The 15654-nt window shown below is 39.6% G+C and overlaps 1 protein-coding gene across 9 annotated transcripts in view; it reads left to right on the top strand.

Moving 5' to 3' along the window:
* DPF3 (double PHD fingers 3) overlaps positions 1–15654 on the top strand; it is a 194102-nt gene that overhangs the window by 126946 nt on the left and 51502 nt on the right. For 5 of the 9 annotated variants that reach the window (XR_014852632.1, XM_085062237.1, XM_085062232.1 and 2 more), the window contains 3 exons: positions 1749–1827; positions 2137–2178; positions 12832–12969. Coding sequence is in view for 6 of the 9 variants with exons in the window: in XM_085062237.1 (XP_084918363.1) it covers positions 1749–1827; positions 2137–2178; positions 12832–12969 (259 nt within the window). In the remaining 3 variants the exon portion in view is untranslated. The remainder of the gene's footprint in view (positions 1–1748; positions 1828–2136; positions 2179–12831; positions 12970–15654) is intronic. The other 4 variants (XR_014852634.1, XR_014852633.1, XM_085062235.1 and 1 more) reach the window with 1 other exon arrangement.

The raw sequence follows: 15654 nt of genomic DNA, 5'->3' as shown, positions 1-15654 counted from the left end.
TGAGGGTTGTAGAGAAGCTGCCATGGACTGAAATTCAGCTTGCAGCACATTTTGCAGTAGTGAGGGAAGAAAGGAACTAGCCTAGGATTGATTTCATTGCCCAGAGGGGGTTTACAGAGCTGGCAGTCAGAGAGAAAATACTGCAGACTAGTAAGATGATTTTATGTGATATGGTCAGTAAAGAAGCTTCCACCAAACAATTGTTGCTGAGGCCATTTCTAGGGTGAAACTGCTTTTCAGTTCACCCTTACAAATCTTGCTCTGCACATGTGTGCTGGACTGCACAGAGGTCTTTGCAGAAGGCAGAGTTATCCTTGTCATATCTAATAGTATTTACCCCATCCAGATAGCTGCAAATCCATGCTTTTCCTTCAGGACTGTGTTAAGAGTTAGACCTGAGCAATCCCAGGGAAATAACATGTAAAGTTTTTATAAATCCCTGTTTTGACAGACTTTGCCAGGCCGGTGTAAAACTGTTCCTTGTTACTTCTCTTTAAATATCCAAGAGGAACACAGCTCTAATAGTGCTAGTTCTGTTCCAAATTAATGGAAGAGGGATGGAGTTTCTATGGCCCCTTTATGTCCAGGTGCAAATATTCTCAGGATTTCTACACCTTCTTCAGCTTTACGTAACAAAACTCTGTCCCTTTCTTATTTTCACATACAAAAGTTTGCAGGATTTGAACCAGGTGGCCTTGTCTAAAGTGAAAAATATCAACAGTTTAATAAGAGGAGCAGCAGAAGCAATTCTGTTGTTTTTATCCAGGAACAGAATAGCTAGCAGAATTAATAAAGGTCTATTTAGCCATCCATTTGTGATAACTTCCTCAAACAAAGATCAAGTCTAAAATTATTGTCATTTACAGACTATATTAGGGAACATGAAAGAATTGAAGGCCTTGGCTCAGTTCACAGTTCTCCATCCCAACTCCACCATTGGACAGATGTGAGCTGTCCGCTTGTTGGCATCTCAGCTGAGAAGGGTCAGGATCAAGTAGCTTTGATGCTGAATTCCACTCTCACCCCTGGAGCTCAAGACAGAGCAGTCTGTGCCGTGGAGAATGAGAGCTTTTCAGTTTCTAGAGCTGCCAGTTCGGTCCATTGTAGGAACACAGAACTGCAGAGAGACCTTTATGGGTAATTTCTGTTATTGCAGGTAGCCATGTTACCTGCAATCTTTGAGTTATGTTTTCCACCAACTGACCAAAGCTCCATTTTATAATTAGCCATGGTATCTTTGTCCCAGAAGGCCATTTCAAAATACTGCTTTTCAGCTAGAAAACAAACCAAAACAAACCAAAACAACACAAACAATGCCCCTTTGAAAATATTGAATGAAATAATTTGACCTCTCTTTTATTTGGGGCCTGTTTTCTGGCTCATTTAATGTTTGTATTTATCCTTTAATACATGTTCATCTTTTCATTCATTCATATTCAGTTAAGCAAGGTATTTGAACATCTTCAGAAATGAATGTGTGACGATACTCAACTGAATATGTGCTGGCAGTGACCTACTGCTATGGGTGAACAGTTTGAGCTATCTGTGGAGAGGATCTCCACTGCATTACAAGGTCCATTAACATAGTGCATATCTTAGGAGATGAAAGGTCAAGACCCCTTTGAGAAACCTGTATGGAAGCTGAGGATTTGTTTAGTTTATACTGCACATTTTTCATAGGAGGGTGAGGGGCACAAGGAGACCTGAGGTGTGATGGAATAATGCTATCATTCCTCTTGTCCTTGCAGGCTCGGGGATCTGGAGGTGGCAGGAGACGGAATGATGCTGCCTCCCAGGATGATCATGACAAACCCTATGTTTGTGACAGTAAGTAGCAACCAGAAAGCTTATTCTGCTTCCAGCCTGGTCCTACCAGCTCAGTGCACTCAGGGCTTCATGTATTACAGCAAAATATTCTGCTGCTCTCTGACCTGCATGTTTGCCACCTGCTGCTGCTGCTCTTGGTGTTTTGCATGAAGGAAATAAAATGAAGTCTTCGGCAAGGCTCCACTTTCCTTTGCCCTTTAATAAATCATCTCTTATATTTTCTTTCTCTCTCTCTTTTTCTGGCTTCTCTGCCTTTTGTCTTCTTTTCACCCATGTAAGTTTCACCCTCTATTTCTTTCTCTGTTTCAGATAGTTACAAACAAAAGCATAACTCAAAAATCTCCGACAAAGGTACTTCACCCTTGTTGTATCTCTTGATATATTTGGTGATTCTCTTCCCTTCAGTCCTTTTAAAATCTTACTGAGCTAAATTCTGAAGGTCTTATCCCTCACTCAGAAAGTATTCCTGTGACATCAGCAAAAGTTGAGCCCTTCTAAGAAACAAATAACATCTCAAATGCTTTGTTTTGATATGTGTTCCCTTTGAATATGGCCCTGCTGTTTGGCATCTTGCAGTTGGACTGCAGGTGAAGTGAGGCATTGTCTGAACAGAAAAATTATGCAAGAGCCCAGTGCCAACACTGAAGAAGTATACCAGAGTCCTAGTATGAGAGAGGAGTCCAATATTTGTTACACACTGGTTTGGGGTTTTTTGCAGTACTATCCTTGATGCTTTCCTTCTTCTTTTGATATTCTTTTTTCCTTCACTGTGTCATTTCTGTGAAGGGCACGTATCTTACCCACATGCTTTTGAGGCATGCCATCTTAAGGCTTACTGTTCAGTGCAAGTGCAATTGTAATTTATGCCACCAGATGCCTTCTAGCCTGTAAGACAATAACCCAACAAAAGTTAATAGAAGTAGGAGAATAGCAGATCTTCACTTCTGCGATCCAAAACTATTTGGTGGTTTTGAGGACTACTAGAACCCCCTTTTTTTACTATTTGCCTATCTTGCAACGTTGCCGACCTTAAAAGAATGACCCTTACTGTGTGAATCTATGGGGGTATTTTCTGCTGATTTTTAAAAACATGAAGAAATAAGGAGCATGCATGGTGAATAAGAACTATATTCCATGTGATGAAATCTTATTCTTGTGTGGTGAGACCAGGTAACAGTACAGTGATGGATATGTTGGGTATTTTGCTTCAGCAAAGTTAATATTTCAAGGGCAGTGACCAGAAATGGAAAGACTTGCATATGAATGGGACATGACACATGATAAAAACACGATCAAGGAGGAAAAGCCCTTTAAGATGCCAAGAGTCAGAAGATTTATACTGTGGTTAAATAACAGTCCTAGTGTGTTGGAAGAACTAAAATGTGTTCTGTAAGACTTTTCTGAGAGCCCAGGATGTATCTTGATGAAATCCACAGGTTTCCTTTGCTGGGATATGCATATTTCTCTTTATCTCTTCTTTGGAAAATCCTTCTAAATCCAAGGATACTTGGAGTGGTAGTCATTTTGAACATAATGACTCTTTATTGTCTGATCTTGCAGTGCTTTTGGATTTTACTGAGATCTCACATGTATAGTAATGATTTACACAGAGTAGATTAAACATCTAAGGTCTCATAGAAGATCAGGCAGCAGAAATCTGGCCTGAAGTCAAGACTCTTGTACACTGTTATATTGACAGAATTTTGCCTTGGCTTACATTTTGGAGCACAAATTTCACCTTTGGTTTCAGAAATATAAACTTGCCTTTTTCATTTGGCTGACATCTGTCTGACTTTTAGGAAACTTCTAGTTACAGGTGAGTCATAAGGAGTTCTGGAATCCAGACTTTGCACAGTGACTTCTCCTTTTCCATTGCAGATAGCTGAGAAAAAGGTTATATGATAGCAGAACTCCTTTACCTGACTTTGGAGCAGAAGGGAAAAATTGTCCCAGTTGTAATGTCAACATCCTGAAGTAATATCCTGCCCTTGTTAACTTTCTGTAGAAACATTACATAGAATTAATTATGACTAATGGGCTTATTATCAAGGCCTCTTTCCTACTTGGGTGGATTTCTTGGATTTTTTCTTTGAAATTATTTGCTGAATATTTTTATATAATTATATATGAGATAAAACTCAATCTAAGTGTGGTCAGTTAGAAATTGGTTTGCAAGACTATTTGTGCAGATGTTTTGGGCAGATAGGTTTGTTTTACGCTGACACATGCAAGTGAAACACAGTGATTGTATTTCCTGTTTGGGAACATTATCAGTCAACTCAATCACATTATTGGTATAAATAATTGAATATTGGTATAAATAATTGGTATATTGGTACAAATAGTTACTTTAATGGGGTCAACAGTTTGCTTTTTCTGTATATTATTTAATTTTCCTCCAGGCTGCTTTTTCTACAAGTATTCTGATAATTGAATTTTGAATATGACCACAGTGTAGAAAGCATAAACATAGCTAAACTGAATTAATTTTCTTATAAAATGGTATGGGCACAAAAAATTAGTCGTGGTGAAGAACTACTTTGCTCTTTTATCATATTTACACATTCATATTTACAGGAAACAAGAATATATCAACAGATTTCATCAGTAATAAAAAGGTTATGGGAAAAAACTGGGCTGTGTGTCAGTAAGATGATGCAAGAGTGATGCCCAGCTGGCCATGCCACTTGTGCTGGAAAATAGCAATGTTATCTCTGAAAGGGCCTGTCTTTTCTGTAAGAGGCATTCAGACATACCAGTATTAAACTTGGTCCCAATACTAAAACTGACTGGGAACATACACATATTTCTATGTGGTAAAGGTTTTCAAAGCTCAAAATGTTTTGTCATCCTGTGTTTTTAAGAAAAGGTTGTTGGATGCCTGTTTTGTGAAATAAAATATTCTGAAATATTTCAGCTGGTTTTACTGAGCATATACTGTGTCAGAAGTCCAGAATAAAATGTTTGACCAAAGCATCAATAAAATTGCTAAGGTAATAATGAAATGCATTGTTTCCTCAAGTCACCAAGTAGAAAACTTGTTGGTCAGATTTTCAACCAGTTGCACTGGATAGTGTTGTGCCTTGAGCTCCCTTGGGACAAATGTTTTGATAATGGGAGTGGTGGGGAAGCCTGGTGTGAGATGGGTATAGGCTGGAAATGGTAATGCAGCCAAATGGCTTAGCAGCTGCATGAGAGCAGTCACAAATATAGCTTGAGCACCTGCTTGGGGGATGCACCATGTGCCTCAATGACTAGTGGAGAGTAGGGCTTGAAGACCAAAGCAAAGCCTCTGATGTCAAGGAAGTGGAAGATACACCACCACCACTGTTTGTGATAAACTGGGCATGAGGTTTTTAAATGAGGGACAGAAAGAAAGAATTAATGAATGAATGAATACCTACATGTCAAATAAGAATTGATGTGATGTCACTGTCAAATATTCAGCTGGGGAACCATTATTTCTACCAAGCAGTCTTCTTAAAAATCCTTCTACTATTTTAATAGTGTTTATTATATTATTTATATATTATTTACCACTTTTTAAAAAGAACAACCTTCTCTGAAGTTCTATCTAGAAACTTGTATTCTAGTTTAAAAGTTGCAATCATTTGTAGCACCATTTGTAGCTCCATGACTCCAAATGTCTACTTGCTTTAGCCAGAGAAATTAGTTTGTGCTGAATTTCTGCAAGTTAATAACTTTCTTGCTGCCCCTCCTCACTTGTATGGTTTGATCCTTCTCAAGTTCCCATGGAGACATGGGACTATGTACATACTTCCAGCTTTGTTTTCTGTTCCTCTATCTATGGAAGATTTCCCTTGCCTAAAAGAAATTATTTCTTTCTTTTCCTTTTACCAGTACGTCCTCCTCTCCTTTTAGTTTTATTTCCATATAAACTCCTATTTTAGTATAGCAACTTCTATTTGTATAATATCCTTTTTGTAGTCCCTCTGAGACTGAGCTATACATTCAGATCCATTCCTTGTGCAAAATGAGAATTGACTGAAACCTTCCTATGATCTCTGATGGATCTATGACTAATGCAATATTGTATGCACCCAGAGACAGTGAGCCTATAGTGTTTTGTAGAAGGTGATTCTTTTGTCAAGAACTTAATTTTATGATTTCTTGAGTTATTTAACCTACATTTTCTGTGCCGAAGTCCAAGACCAGCAGTCCTTCTGCTGTTCTCAATGGATAATAATGCCTTCTGTGTCTGTAAACAGTTACTGGGACTTCTTTCAGCAGTGTTTTCTTCAGCTCTTTTACTAAGCTTGTTTCTTTTATTTGGAAAAACTCCAAAGAGTCTTTTTTATGTAGTAGTGGCCAGAACTAAGTTCAATGTGCTGTTCTGAAGATAGAAGCACCTCTGAAGATGAGTCATTGATACATTTACATGTACTTACAATTACATTTAGAAATTGGATTTATGCAACTTGCTCTGTTAATGTATCCATGAGAGACACAGGGATGGCTGACCTAACAGGTTATTTAGCAAACCCTTCTTCAGTGCAAGATGAGCATCTGGAGCTCCTCTCCAGTGCTGTGTCCTGTTTCAGGGGCAAAGGAGTTTTCATCCTTGTCCACCATTTGAGTTCATATTTAGTACCACCGTTTGCTTCTTGTTCCTTCCCTGTTCAACCTGTTTCTACTCAGGCAGGTTATCTGTCATATTTAATTTCTTCAATATACTCCTTTATCCTGTTTATACTGTGTTTTATTTATTTATACTAGATGTCATACTAGTATTTACTAATTACATTGCTGTTTAAAAGAATTCTTTGATTAATGAATCTCATATGATATATTTTTATTATTATCCCAATATTTTTATCAACAATCCATTCTCTGCATGTTTGATTCTTTAACTCTCTATTCCACCCTTCAAATTAGTGATAAAACCAGAGGCAAGCATTGGGTTCAGACGGGACACTGTCAGGTGATTGAAGAAGCAGAAAGATGCCTTCTGACAGTTTAAAAACTTAGGCTCCTAATTCTCACTGATTTCAGCTGAAGGTAAAACTTAACTGTTTCCCTGAATATCAAATTAACTGCCTATCTGCTTGTGCTCTGCTTTTTGTGCTTGCAGATCATATAAAGCTTGGAGCCTAAGTGAACATTTTGAACATATCTGAATTACTAATAATCATTCAGAAATGATTGATTAAAGCATAAAAATGCTTGACCCTACATCGAAATCACTACAGCTCAAAACATCCTCCGGCTTTTTCATTATCTTGAGGTTAACTTTTTCTTCCCCATTCCTTTTCTGAACTAACCATATTATAGGTTCTGGCAACAAAAGGCTGGAGTCTTCATGTAGCTTTAGCAATTTAACGTGAACAGATTTCACTGAGTTTCAATAGGTATTGAGAATTTCTCTCTGTTAGTTTCTCTAGAAATCCCAGTTAAAAGTTATATTGTTCTAGCATGCCTTGCCAAATGCAATTCTTTGAGATCTGTTCTTTAGGAACTATTTTATTGTATTTGTTAAAAAATCTGACAGCTCTAGTAATTTCCTTGCTAACTTCACCTGTCTTCTTTGTCATCTCCTTGAAGTCGTCCTGATCCTGTCATACATATTAACAAATATCTCATTGATTCACCGGACAGTTTGCCTACCAGTTAAATCCTGATTTGACTTGATTTTTACCAGTTCTCTGAGACTCAGTCTGTTGTCTTAATTCTTACAGATACTATGAACGAGTCCAGCACTACTAACTTCTGCTGCTTAGGGCAGATCTTTGGTTAAATATCACAATGACAAGCTGATTTGAAAATGCTTTGATTATAGCATTACATTTTTACTTGCTTCTCATAAATCTCTGTCATGACTTCAGCTTCCCTTTAAACTATTAGCAGTTTAAGCCCTAAATCATCTCCTGGTATTATTCTTTCTAGTGAATCCCTAAGTAGATAAGCAATAAGATCTAGAATAAGATGCTTGTTCAGATGAACTCAGCAAACAACTCTCCCACCATAGCTGCTATACTTGGAATCCACTGACTACATTATTAGTAGAAGACAAGATTAGAGAGGTAAGGACACAAAAAAACTTGTTTAAATACTGAATAACACTGATCTGGAGTAGAGCACATTGTAAGAGGGGAACAGAGTTGACTCTGGTAGTTAAACATTTTCTACCCACGTAGGATAGTTGTTCCTTTGCTCCTGCTAGCAACCCATTTATTGAAATTTGCACAGGTGTATTGTTGACCTGTGCATGTTTTGCAATGGGGTTCAAAGTTACTGTGAACTTAATACAGCAGGTAGATTCTGTGACTTGTCCTCTGAGAGCACTGAAAAAAGGACTATTTACCTACCTATTCTGCCTACAGAAAATTCCTTTTGGAATGGGTTACTAAATAACTGCTGTCATACTACAGGTGTATAGTGTGACAGTATTGATCAAAGAGGGATAAACAGATTGTCTTTCTATCAGTGGATGTTAAAATGCACTGTTAGTGTTTGAGATCTCTAGATGTGCTGGTGTGTGTACACAACTTTCACATGGGAGAATATATTACCAAACCAGTGCAAAACAAGGACAGTTTTAAATTTTTTTTTGTTTTTTGAGTGGAGTGAATGGTAGGACAGGAAGATAACTGTGAGGAATGATGGCCTGCCAGAAGTTAACTCAAGATTTAGTATTTGACACAGCCCAGATGAGAAGAAAGAACAGGAGGCAATGGAGGAAAGCAAAGAAAGACAATGAGGAGGACAAAATTCAGTGACCAAAAAACAGAAAAAAAAAAAAGCAGCATGTACTCCTCCAGTTTCCTGTTTCCACTAAAAACATGGATTGTTTTCTTCTGTCTCATACTGGTGACAGATTGTGCAAAATGTATGTGGAGAGCTGGCTGGAACATAGCTCACAGGCTGCCAAGGACCGAATGTGTAACTATTTCAAAATGACTGCAACACAGCCATTAGGTATTTGATGAGGAAGTCTTTTTAGTCATAGGTTTCAAATCCCCTTTTTAACAAGGGAAGTATTTTATATTAATTGAGAAACATAAACAGTGAGAATTTGCTTATCCAAAGAATTGCAGGGTGTTACAGCCCAGAACTTAGAAGAGAACTCTTTTATTAAACACTCAATGCTTGCAATTATACTGTCTGCAAATTATGTTTTTCTCCCCATAATGCAGTTGTGTAACATCTTCATACCAGTCTTCAAATTTGAAGGAAAGTAAGGTTTATGATAGAGACTGTCTGGTGGTCTCATAAAAAAATATCTCCCTCTTCCCCATTTGTGACATTTGGCCTGCACTGCTGTATTACTGCTTACATACCCAGCTTGTTCCTAAGGCAGCATTCACATCAGGTCATAGCAAAAACATATCCTTTTTATGCAGGAGGAATTGGAGTGGGTTGTGTTCTACAAACTCCCACTGTTTTCATTGAGCTTGGTACCTAATTGAAGATGAAGTCAACTTCCCAGTGTTGAGATTCAGGATGAAATCTACCACATGCAAGGATGATGAGCCTACCCAGCAAGGAAAATTGAAGACAAAAAAGTCAAAGCTGCTGAAAGGCAAGGCCACTCAGCAAAGTTTATGGAAGGCACACTCCCACTTGCCATGTGTGAGCTGCATAGCATTAAAAATGAATCAACAGCATACATTTCAGACTGGGAGAACCAGTTCTCATTATGCTTTTGTCAGCTCTGAGAATGAGAAAGATGTGGTGTAAGGACTGGTGTGGATTCTAGAACTCATGGATTCCAGTCCTGGAAATGAAAAAAGATCACTGTGTGGGCAACTCAGCCCCTCTGCAGTTCTCTATTTTCAGAACTGAAATGAGAATAGTATTTCCCACTCAGTAATGTGGAGGAAGATTAATTAATGTTTGAAAAGCCAGTCTGCAGTGGGAAGAGTTATATAAGAGCGAAGTGTTTATTAATGATCACTCTTTTATAGAAACTACTTCTTAGCACAGTGATATGGTAGATTAATAAAATGTGCCCTTACCTGGAAAATAAGAGATTAAGGTGAATTCAGGAAGATTCAATCTGTTGGAGAAAGCATAAAGTTCTGATGTAGCTTTCATGCTAGCAGTCTCACTGAAGCCAATGGTTCTTTTGCCTGACTAATACCATGACCCTTTCCCCCCGCAAAGGTCTAATTTATTTGAGGAACATGAAATCTCTGCAGTTTTAATTCATGGCATTGCTTCGGCCTTTTTTCATGACAGAACGTGAATTTGAAAAATGGAAAAATCTAGACACCAAGAACAAAGGCTGCTGGAACTGTAAATCTTTGGTCCTACAAAGGATCTGCTAGGACAATGTAAACAAAACTCCTTTGCCTCAGCTCTGGTTATAAAGTGCTCCAAATCAATTTCTCACAAGGCATGTCTCAGATTGCTGTCACCCTTGAAGGCCACCTGGAAGTCCTAACAATGGGAAGGGCTCAGCTGCAGAATTACTACTGCCTCAGTTAAATCAATACTTGCATTTTCCTGGTGAGCTGATACTTTTTTGCTGGCGAAGGACAAGTCTGCAGACCCATCTAATTTCCTATGCTATCCTAAACTCCATAGCTAAAATTCCTGCAGGATCCTGTAAGGAATGGAGTAAACACCACAGTTTTGGGACTTGCTGCAGAGAACACAAGTTTCCTTTTGTGCATTGATCACCTGGTAGTGTTCTGGAAATAATTTGACAGAAGTCTTTAAGCAGTATTGGTAATTCATAGCAATTTTTTAACACTCTTCTTCAAACACGTGAAAGTAAGTGGGATAGAGTAGGATACTTGATGAGCCTATGCAGCTCATCTAGCAGATGGTCAATCTGCTAGAAATGTAAATCACTTTCTCCATTCTAAGAAATGCTGCAACATTTACGTAATAAGAGGAGGTTACCATTCTGAAAGAACTTAAGCCGTGAGATCTCTCCGGGTTGGTGACTGCTTAATTGTTACACTTTTTCCACTATTCAAGACATGGGAAAAGTCATACAGAACTGCGGATATCTTGTTGTTTTGACTCTTGTTCAGCATCTATTCCACTGCTTGTCCTTTGCCCTGCAGGACCACGGAGAAAGAGGAGTAGTTTCCCTCTCCAGAATGCACTGGAAGAAAACAAGGATGGTACTAGAAGAAGGGAGACTGAACTGATGTTTTGTGGAGAACATGCATCCAACAACAGTCTAGTTCTTCAAAATGTCTGGCAATGGAGTTAGGTTTACATAGGAAATGAAGGCAGATGCTTCAAAGAATGCACGTGCATATCTATACGAGTATCTTATTTCTCTCAACATTCCCTCCTCCCTTCTGCAGGAGGTCTCATTTCTAAATCAAGGCCATTCCAAGACTTTAAAAATCTGTGACTGGGGACAGGACATATTACATTTCAAAAAACCTTCTGTCTTGTTATGATGACTCTGTGATACTCACCTTGCACAATGAAGAAAACTGGGATAAAAGTATCTAATATTCCAGATCACTCATACATATCATGCGCTTGTTTTATGTGTTTCTAATAAAGGAAAGTATTTTCCCTGAGGGAGTTTGTAAATCAGCTAGAAGAGATTGGGAATTAAATATGTTATCATACTAGGCTTTGATTTACAATTTTCTATAATCTGTTCCAAAATGTGGAACAAATTCCAAAACATTAATTGGTGTTTTCTGAGTAGTAGCAGAAAGATATAAAATTTGAAATTTTATTTATATGTAAATGAATAAATGGGGTGAGGGCTTTTTTTTTTTTCTCTTTTAAAATTTTTAAAAAATTTATTTGTGGTGTCTTTGACATTTCCAGACTCAGGTGTCTAGGGAATGGGATGTAAGTATCAATATATGTTGCAGGATACAACTAGGGTGGACTGAAGTGTTTAGGAGTGCATGGTCACTTACCCCTTGGAGATTCTTTCCAGGGGGGTCTAAAACCAGGATTCTGTTCTCTCTTCTGGCACCATTTCCTTTGGCCTTCTAAGCAAGCTATGCAAGACAGACTACTGGACATGACATTTATTCCTGTGAGAAATCCTTGAGGTTAATTAAGGTAATAAAGTGGATGAAAATGTCTCTGGAAGTAAAAACTTGCAGGAAGGGCACTAAACTTTTTTGTCGTCGTTTTCTAATCTTCAGAAATGGCAATACTTGTATTTGGTGGGCAAAATAGCTGTATAAAAGAAAATGGACATTCAGAGAATGCTTTGAAGATGAAACGTGATAACTTTTTGAGACAATAACATGAATTAAAAACTTTATAGAAAATCAGTTCATATGTAATGAATCTTACGATGTTGCCTTCCCTTGCTGTAAGCTCTCTGTGAAAGTGCAGACCTTTCATCACCCTGAGTTTTTTGATTCTGTCCTTAATATCTATTGACTCAGTCCTAAAATAAATGAAAATTCAGAAGCAGAATTGTCTGTCACACATTGTATTATTTATTGGGATGCTGAATATGAAGTTTACCTGGGCAAATAAGTATCACTACGACATGTTGTTATCAAGAAACTGTGGATGATTTCCATTTCCTTGTCTTGACTGGGAATCTGCAAATAAAGCTATTTATTAACCTTTTAAAGAAAGTCTTAAAAAAAAATCCCAGCTGTTTCCTTTTTTTCGGAGATCAGTAATGAAGAAAATGTCCTTTCTTCTCAGTCTTGTTCCCATTGTTGTGCATTGTGCAGCACCAGCATTGGAACTGGCATTTCCTTTAATTTTATGTGCAGTCTTGTTAGTAATCTTAGCAGAGAGGATTAGGGCTCTGTCATCTGCAGGGACTGAATGTGCATTTGCCTAGGCCTGTGGGAAGGACTGTTGGCAGCATGGTGGGAAGAAAGCTTATTTGGGGACCTGCAGCTGCGGGGCTGCGCTCTGTCACCTTTCACCAGTGCTGGTTGGAAGGGTTTTGGGCAGGCGCATGGAGTGTGTGGTGCTGTTCTCAGGGGAAAAGGGAGCATTATTTGAGAGGATGCTGCTGTGGCTGTAGATCACACTGATGTTTCCATTCTCTCTTCCCCTCCCTCATGTCTCCTTTCCATCCAGTCTGTGGCAAGCGTTACAAGAACAGACCTGGGCTGAGCTACCACTATGCTCACACCCACCTTGCCAGCGAAGAGGGTGATGAAGCCCGTGAGCAGGAGACCCGCTCTTCCCCTGTGCACCGAAATGAAAACCACAAACGTGAGTAGGATTTTCCCTCTGCTTTTGAGATCCTTTTCAGGGGTGTTGCCTCCACCCTGTCTTTGCCTTGTGGAGACTGGTGTTATTGCCTGGCTCAGTTGTGAGTGACTGGGACCTGGATGCTTGGAGCTAATCAGCCACAGCTCACATGAGTGCTGGCTCAGCTAGTCAGAAATTCATTTCAAACCCAGCATTATCTCTGCAGCAAGTCACTTTTCCATTACTGCTCCTGTGAGGAGGAGGTGGCAAGGAGAGGGGGGAAAAGAAGAGATGCCCAACCTGCCCATCATCAAGCAGCCTCCCAGTGGCTCTTAGTAGGGATGTCAAGGAAGTACACATCCAGTAGTTTCAGAGGGCTGCCTTTGTTTTGCCTTTAAATAAGAGATATTTGTCAATGTCTCAGCTTTTCAGTATGAAACTAACAGCATTTTTCCCCATTATACCTTCACCTACTGCACAAACAGCTTACCCTCAACTTTGCCAAAAGCTGCTTCTTAGTTACAGTTTGAGAAATCTATGGAAACATAGTTTAATACTGATTTGCAAGGAGAGCTGGAACATGAGGGGAGAATGTGCCTCCATTCCCCACACTGGTACAAGGCCGAAAGAAATCTTAGTGGCCCAAATTTTTATGTGATGAATCACATATGTTGGTGCGAGCATAAGGTCCATCACCCTATTTGACTGTCCTTTCTGTGCTTCTTAGGCACAGAACAGGAAGTCAAGGAGACTGTGTTCTATTACTGATTTTTGCAAGTCTCTAATCCAGTTTCTCAGTTTTCCAGAGTGCAATACTATGTGATGTGTGCTGTCACCTTGAGATTTGTGTAGATAGCTTTGTTCACTTTCAAAAAGTTCTTTCTGATCAGCTTGTGATCCGTGTTATTTTAGTTCAAAGTAATAAAGCAATAAAATGCTTACAGAAAAAATATGCAGGAAAACGCTTTCTAGTACATTAGGAATGGCGAGAAATATGGAAGTAGGAAAACATTTTCTTTCTAAGCAGGATAATTGATAATTGTCCCCAGGGAGGTATGGGAGGGGGCTTCCTTCCTCCAAAGCATCTGCTACTAGCCACTGTCTGAGCTTGAAGGACTGTATAGTGTGATCCCATTTGGCAAGCCCTATGTTTCTGTCACTTTTATGCTCTACCTTTTAGTTATTCACATGTTTCATAGATTCACAGCAAAAGTAATTTTGACTCCTCCAGCTGTTGATAAACTCAGGCTGTCAATGCACTAAGAGTGACTGCTTGGGCAGGCAGGGGGAATGTCAGTGCTCAGTGTTCAGCCAGTAGCTTTTGTTTATTTAGCATTTACGTCAGCTTTGGGGTTTTTGGGGGGGTTTTTTTTGGTGTTTTTTCTTTGGTTTTTTGTTTGTTCTTTTCCTGTGCCTGCAGTAGTCAGTAATAGTTGCATACATGAGAGGCATCTTGCAAATCTGTATTGAATTAATATTGATAATGGCCTTGCAATTGATGCACACACAAAGAAGGGTAGTGTCCCCTGCCCTGGATTCAGCTTGACATAGGTGCCAAGGGATCTCAGCCCTTCTGTCTCTGGGGCTTAGGAAATGATAGAAGTTAGCAAGAAGAAGAGCTAGAAAAGCTATGGTAAGGTTCGGAGCAGCTGACTTTGGCCCATGATAAAAAAAGCGCATTCTACACTGTGAGAAAGAGTAGCACGGGAGCTGCTTGGGCTTGTGTTTCCCCAGAGCTTCTAAGGGTTGCATGTGGCAAAGGGAAGTTGTTGATGCCTAGATCCACAAGCAGGCAGAAGTTTAGAACCATTAGGGTAAACCTCTCTGATACCCAGATTCCTGAGTGGAAAGGATAACCAGCCAGGAGCCAGTGAGGTATAGGCAACAGCCATGCAAATGTGCAAATGTGCAGATCAGCCTTGGGGAAAGTCCCAGATGCTGGAAGGTAACTGTCCCAAATGGCTTAGCTGTCACAGTGGCTGTTTGTTCCTTTTTGCCTGTTTGTTTGTTTACAGCCTTGAGCTCAGATCTTGCATCTTTGCTCTTTCACTTGGCGATACTTAATTTATGTTGCCGTTTATCTTCCATGTGAATGCTAATTGTCCACATTGCTAACGTGCAGTCATTAAATGGTCCCTTTGTACAGGGGGATGGTGGGGAGCCAGAGCATCAGATCCTTCCTTTCCCCTAAGAACTGCTAGGCACGTGTTATGAATTAGATTTGACAGGTCTGCAGTATCATAGGTCTTGAGCTTCAAGAGTCCTCTCTGCATAGGCTTGGTGGGTGGGGGAGGTGGGAGGGCGGGAGGGAGGGAGGGAGAGAGGTAATGGAGGGGGATGTTAATCCAAGCAGCTAATCCACAACCCACTGGACAGGAGGACCAGCGATATGGTGTGGAGTAGGATCTGGTTATTTGTCCAGCAGTGTGTCAGAGATATGAACAGCCTGATTTAGAAAAGGCAAGTCAAATTCAAACCAGCTATTTGGAATTTGTCGTGCCATGGGAAGTGAGCACCAGGTCAGTAAAGCTCAGGCAGGTAGCTGGAGCATGAACTTTCTTCCTTTGTACCTGTGTCCCCTCTGCAGCTTCCACTCCTTGCACAACCTGCAGTAACAGCAGCCCTGGCGATGCAGGAGGGAGCATGCCTTCTGCAGGATTCAACTACTGATGCCCTAACTGGTGCCAGATCAAGAGCTGAAAGCCT

Source organism: Lichenostomus cassidix, chromosome 5, assembly GCF_008360975.1.
Source record: "Lichenostomus cassidix isolate B80296 chromosome 5, HeHo_3.0, whole genome shotgun sequence".
Classification (NCBI taxonomy): domain Eukaryota; kingdom Metazoa; phylum Chordata; class Aves; order Passeriformes; family Meliphagidae; genus Lichenostomus; species Lichenostomus cassidix.
The sequence above is the reverse complement of the archived record's forward strand: the minus strand, read 5'-3'. Positions and strand labels throughout refer to the sequence as shown.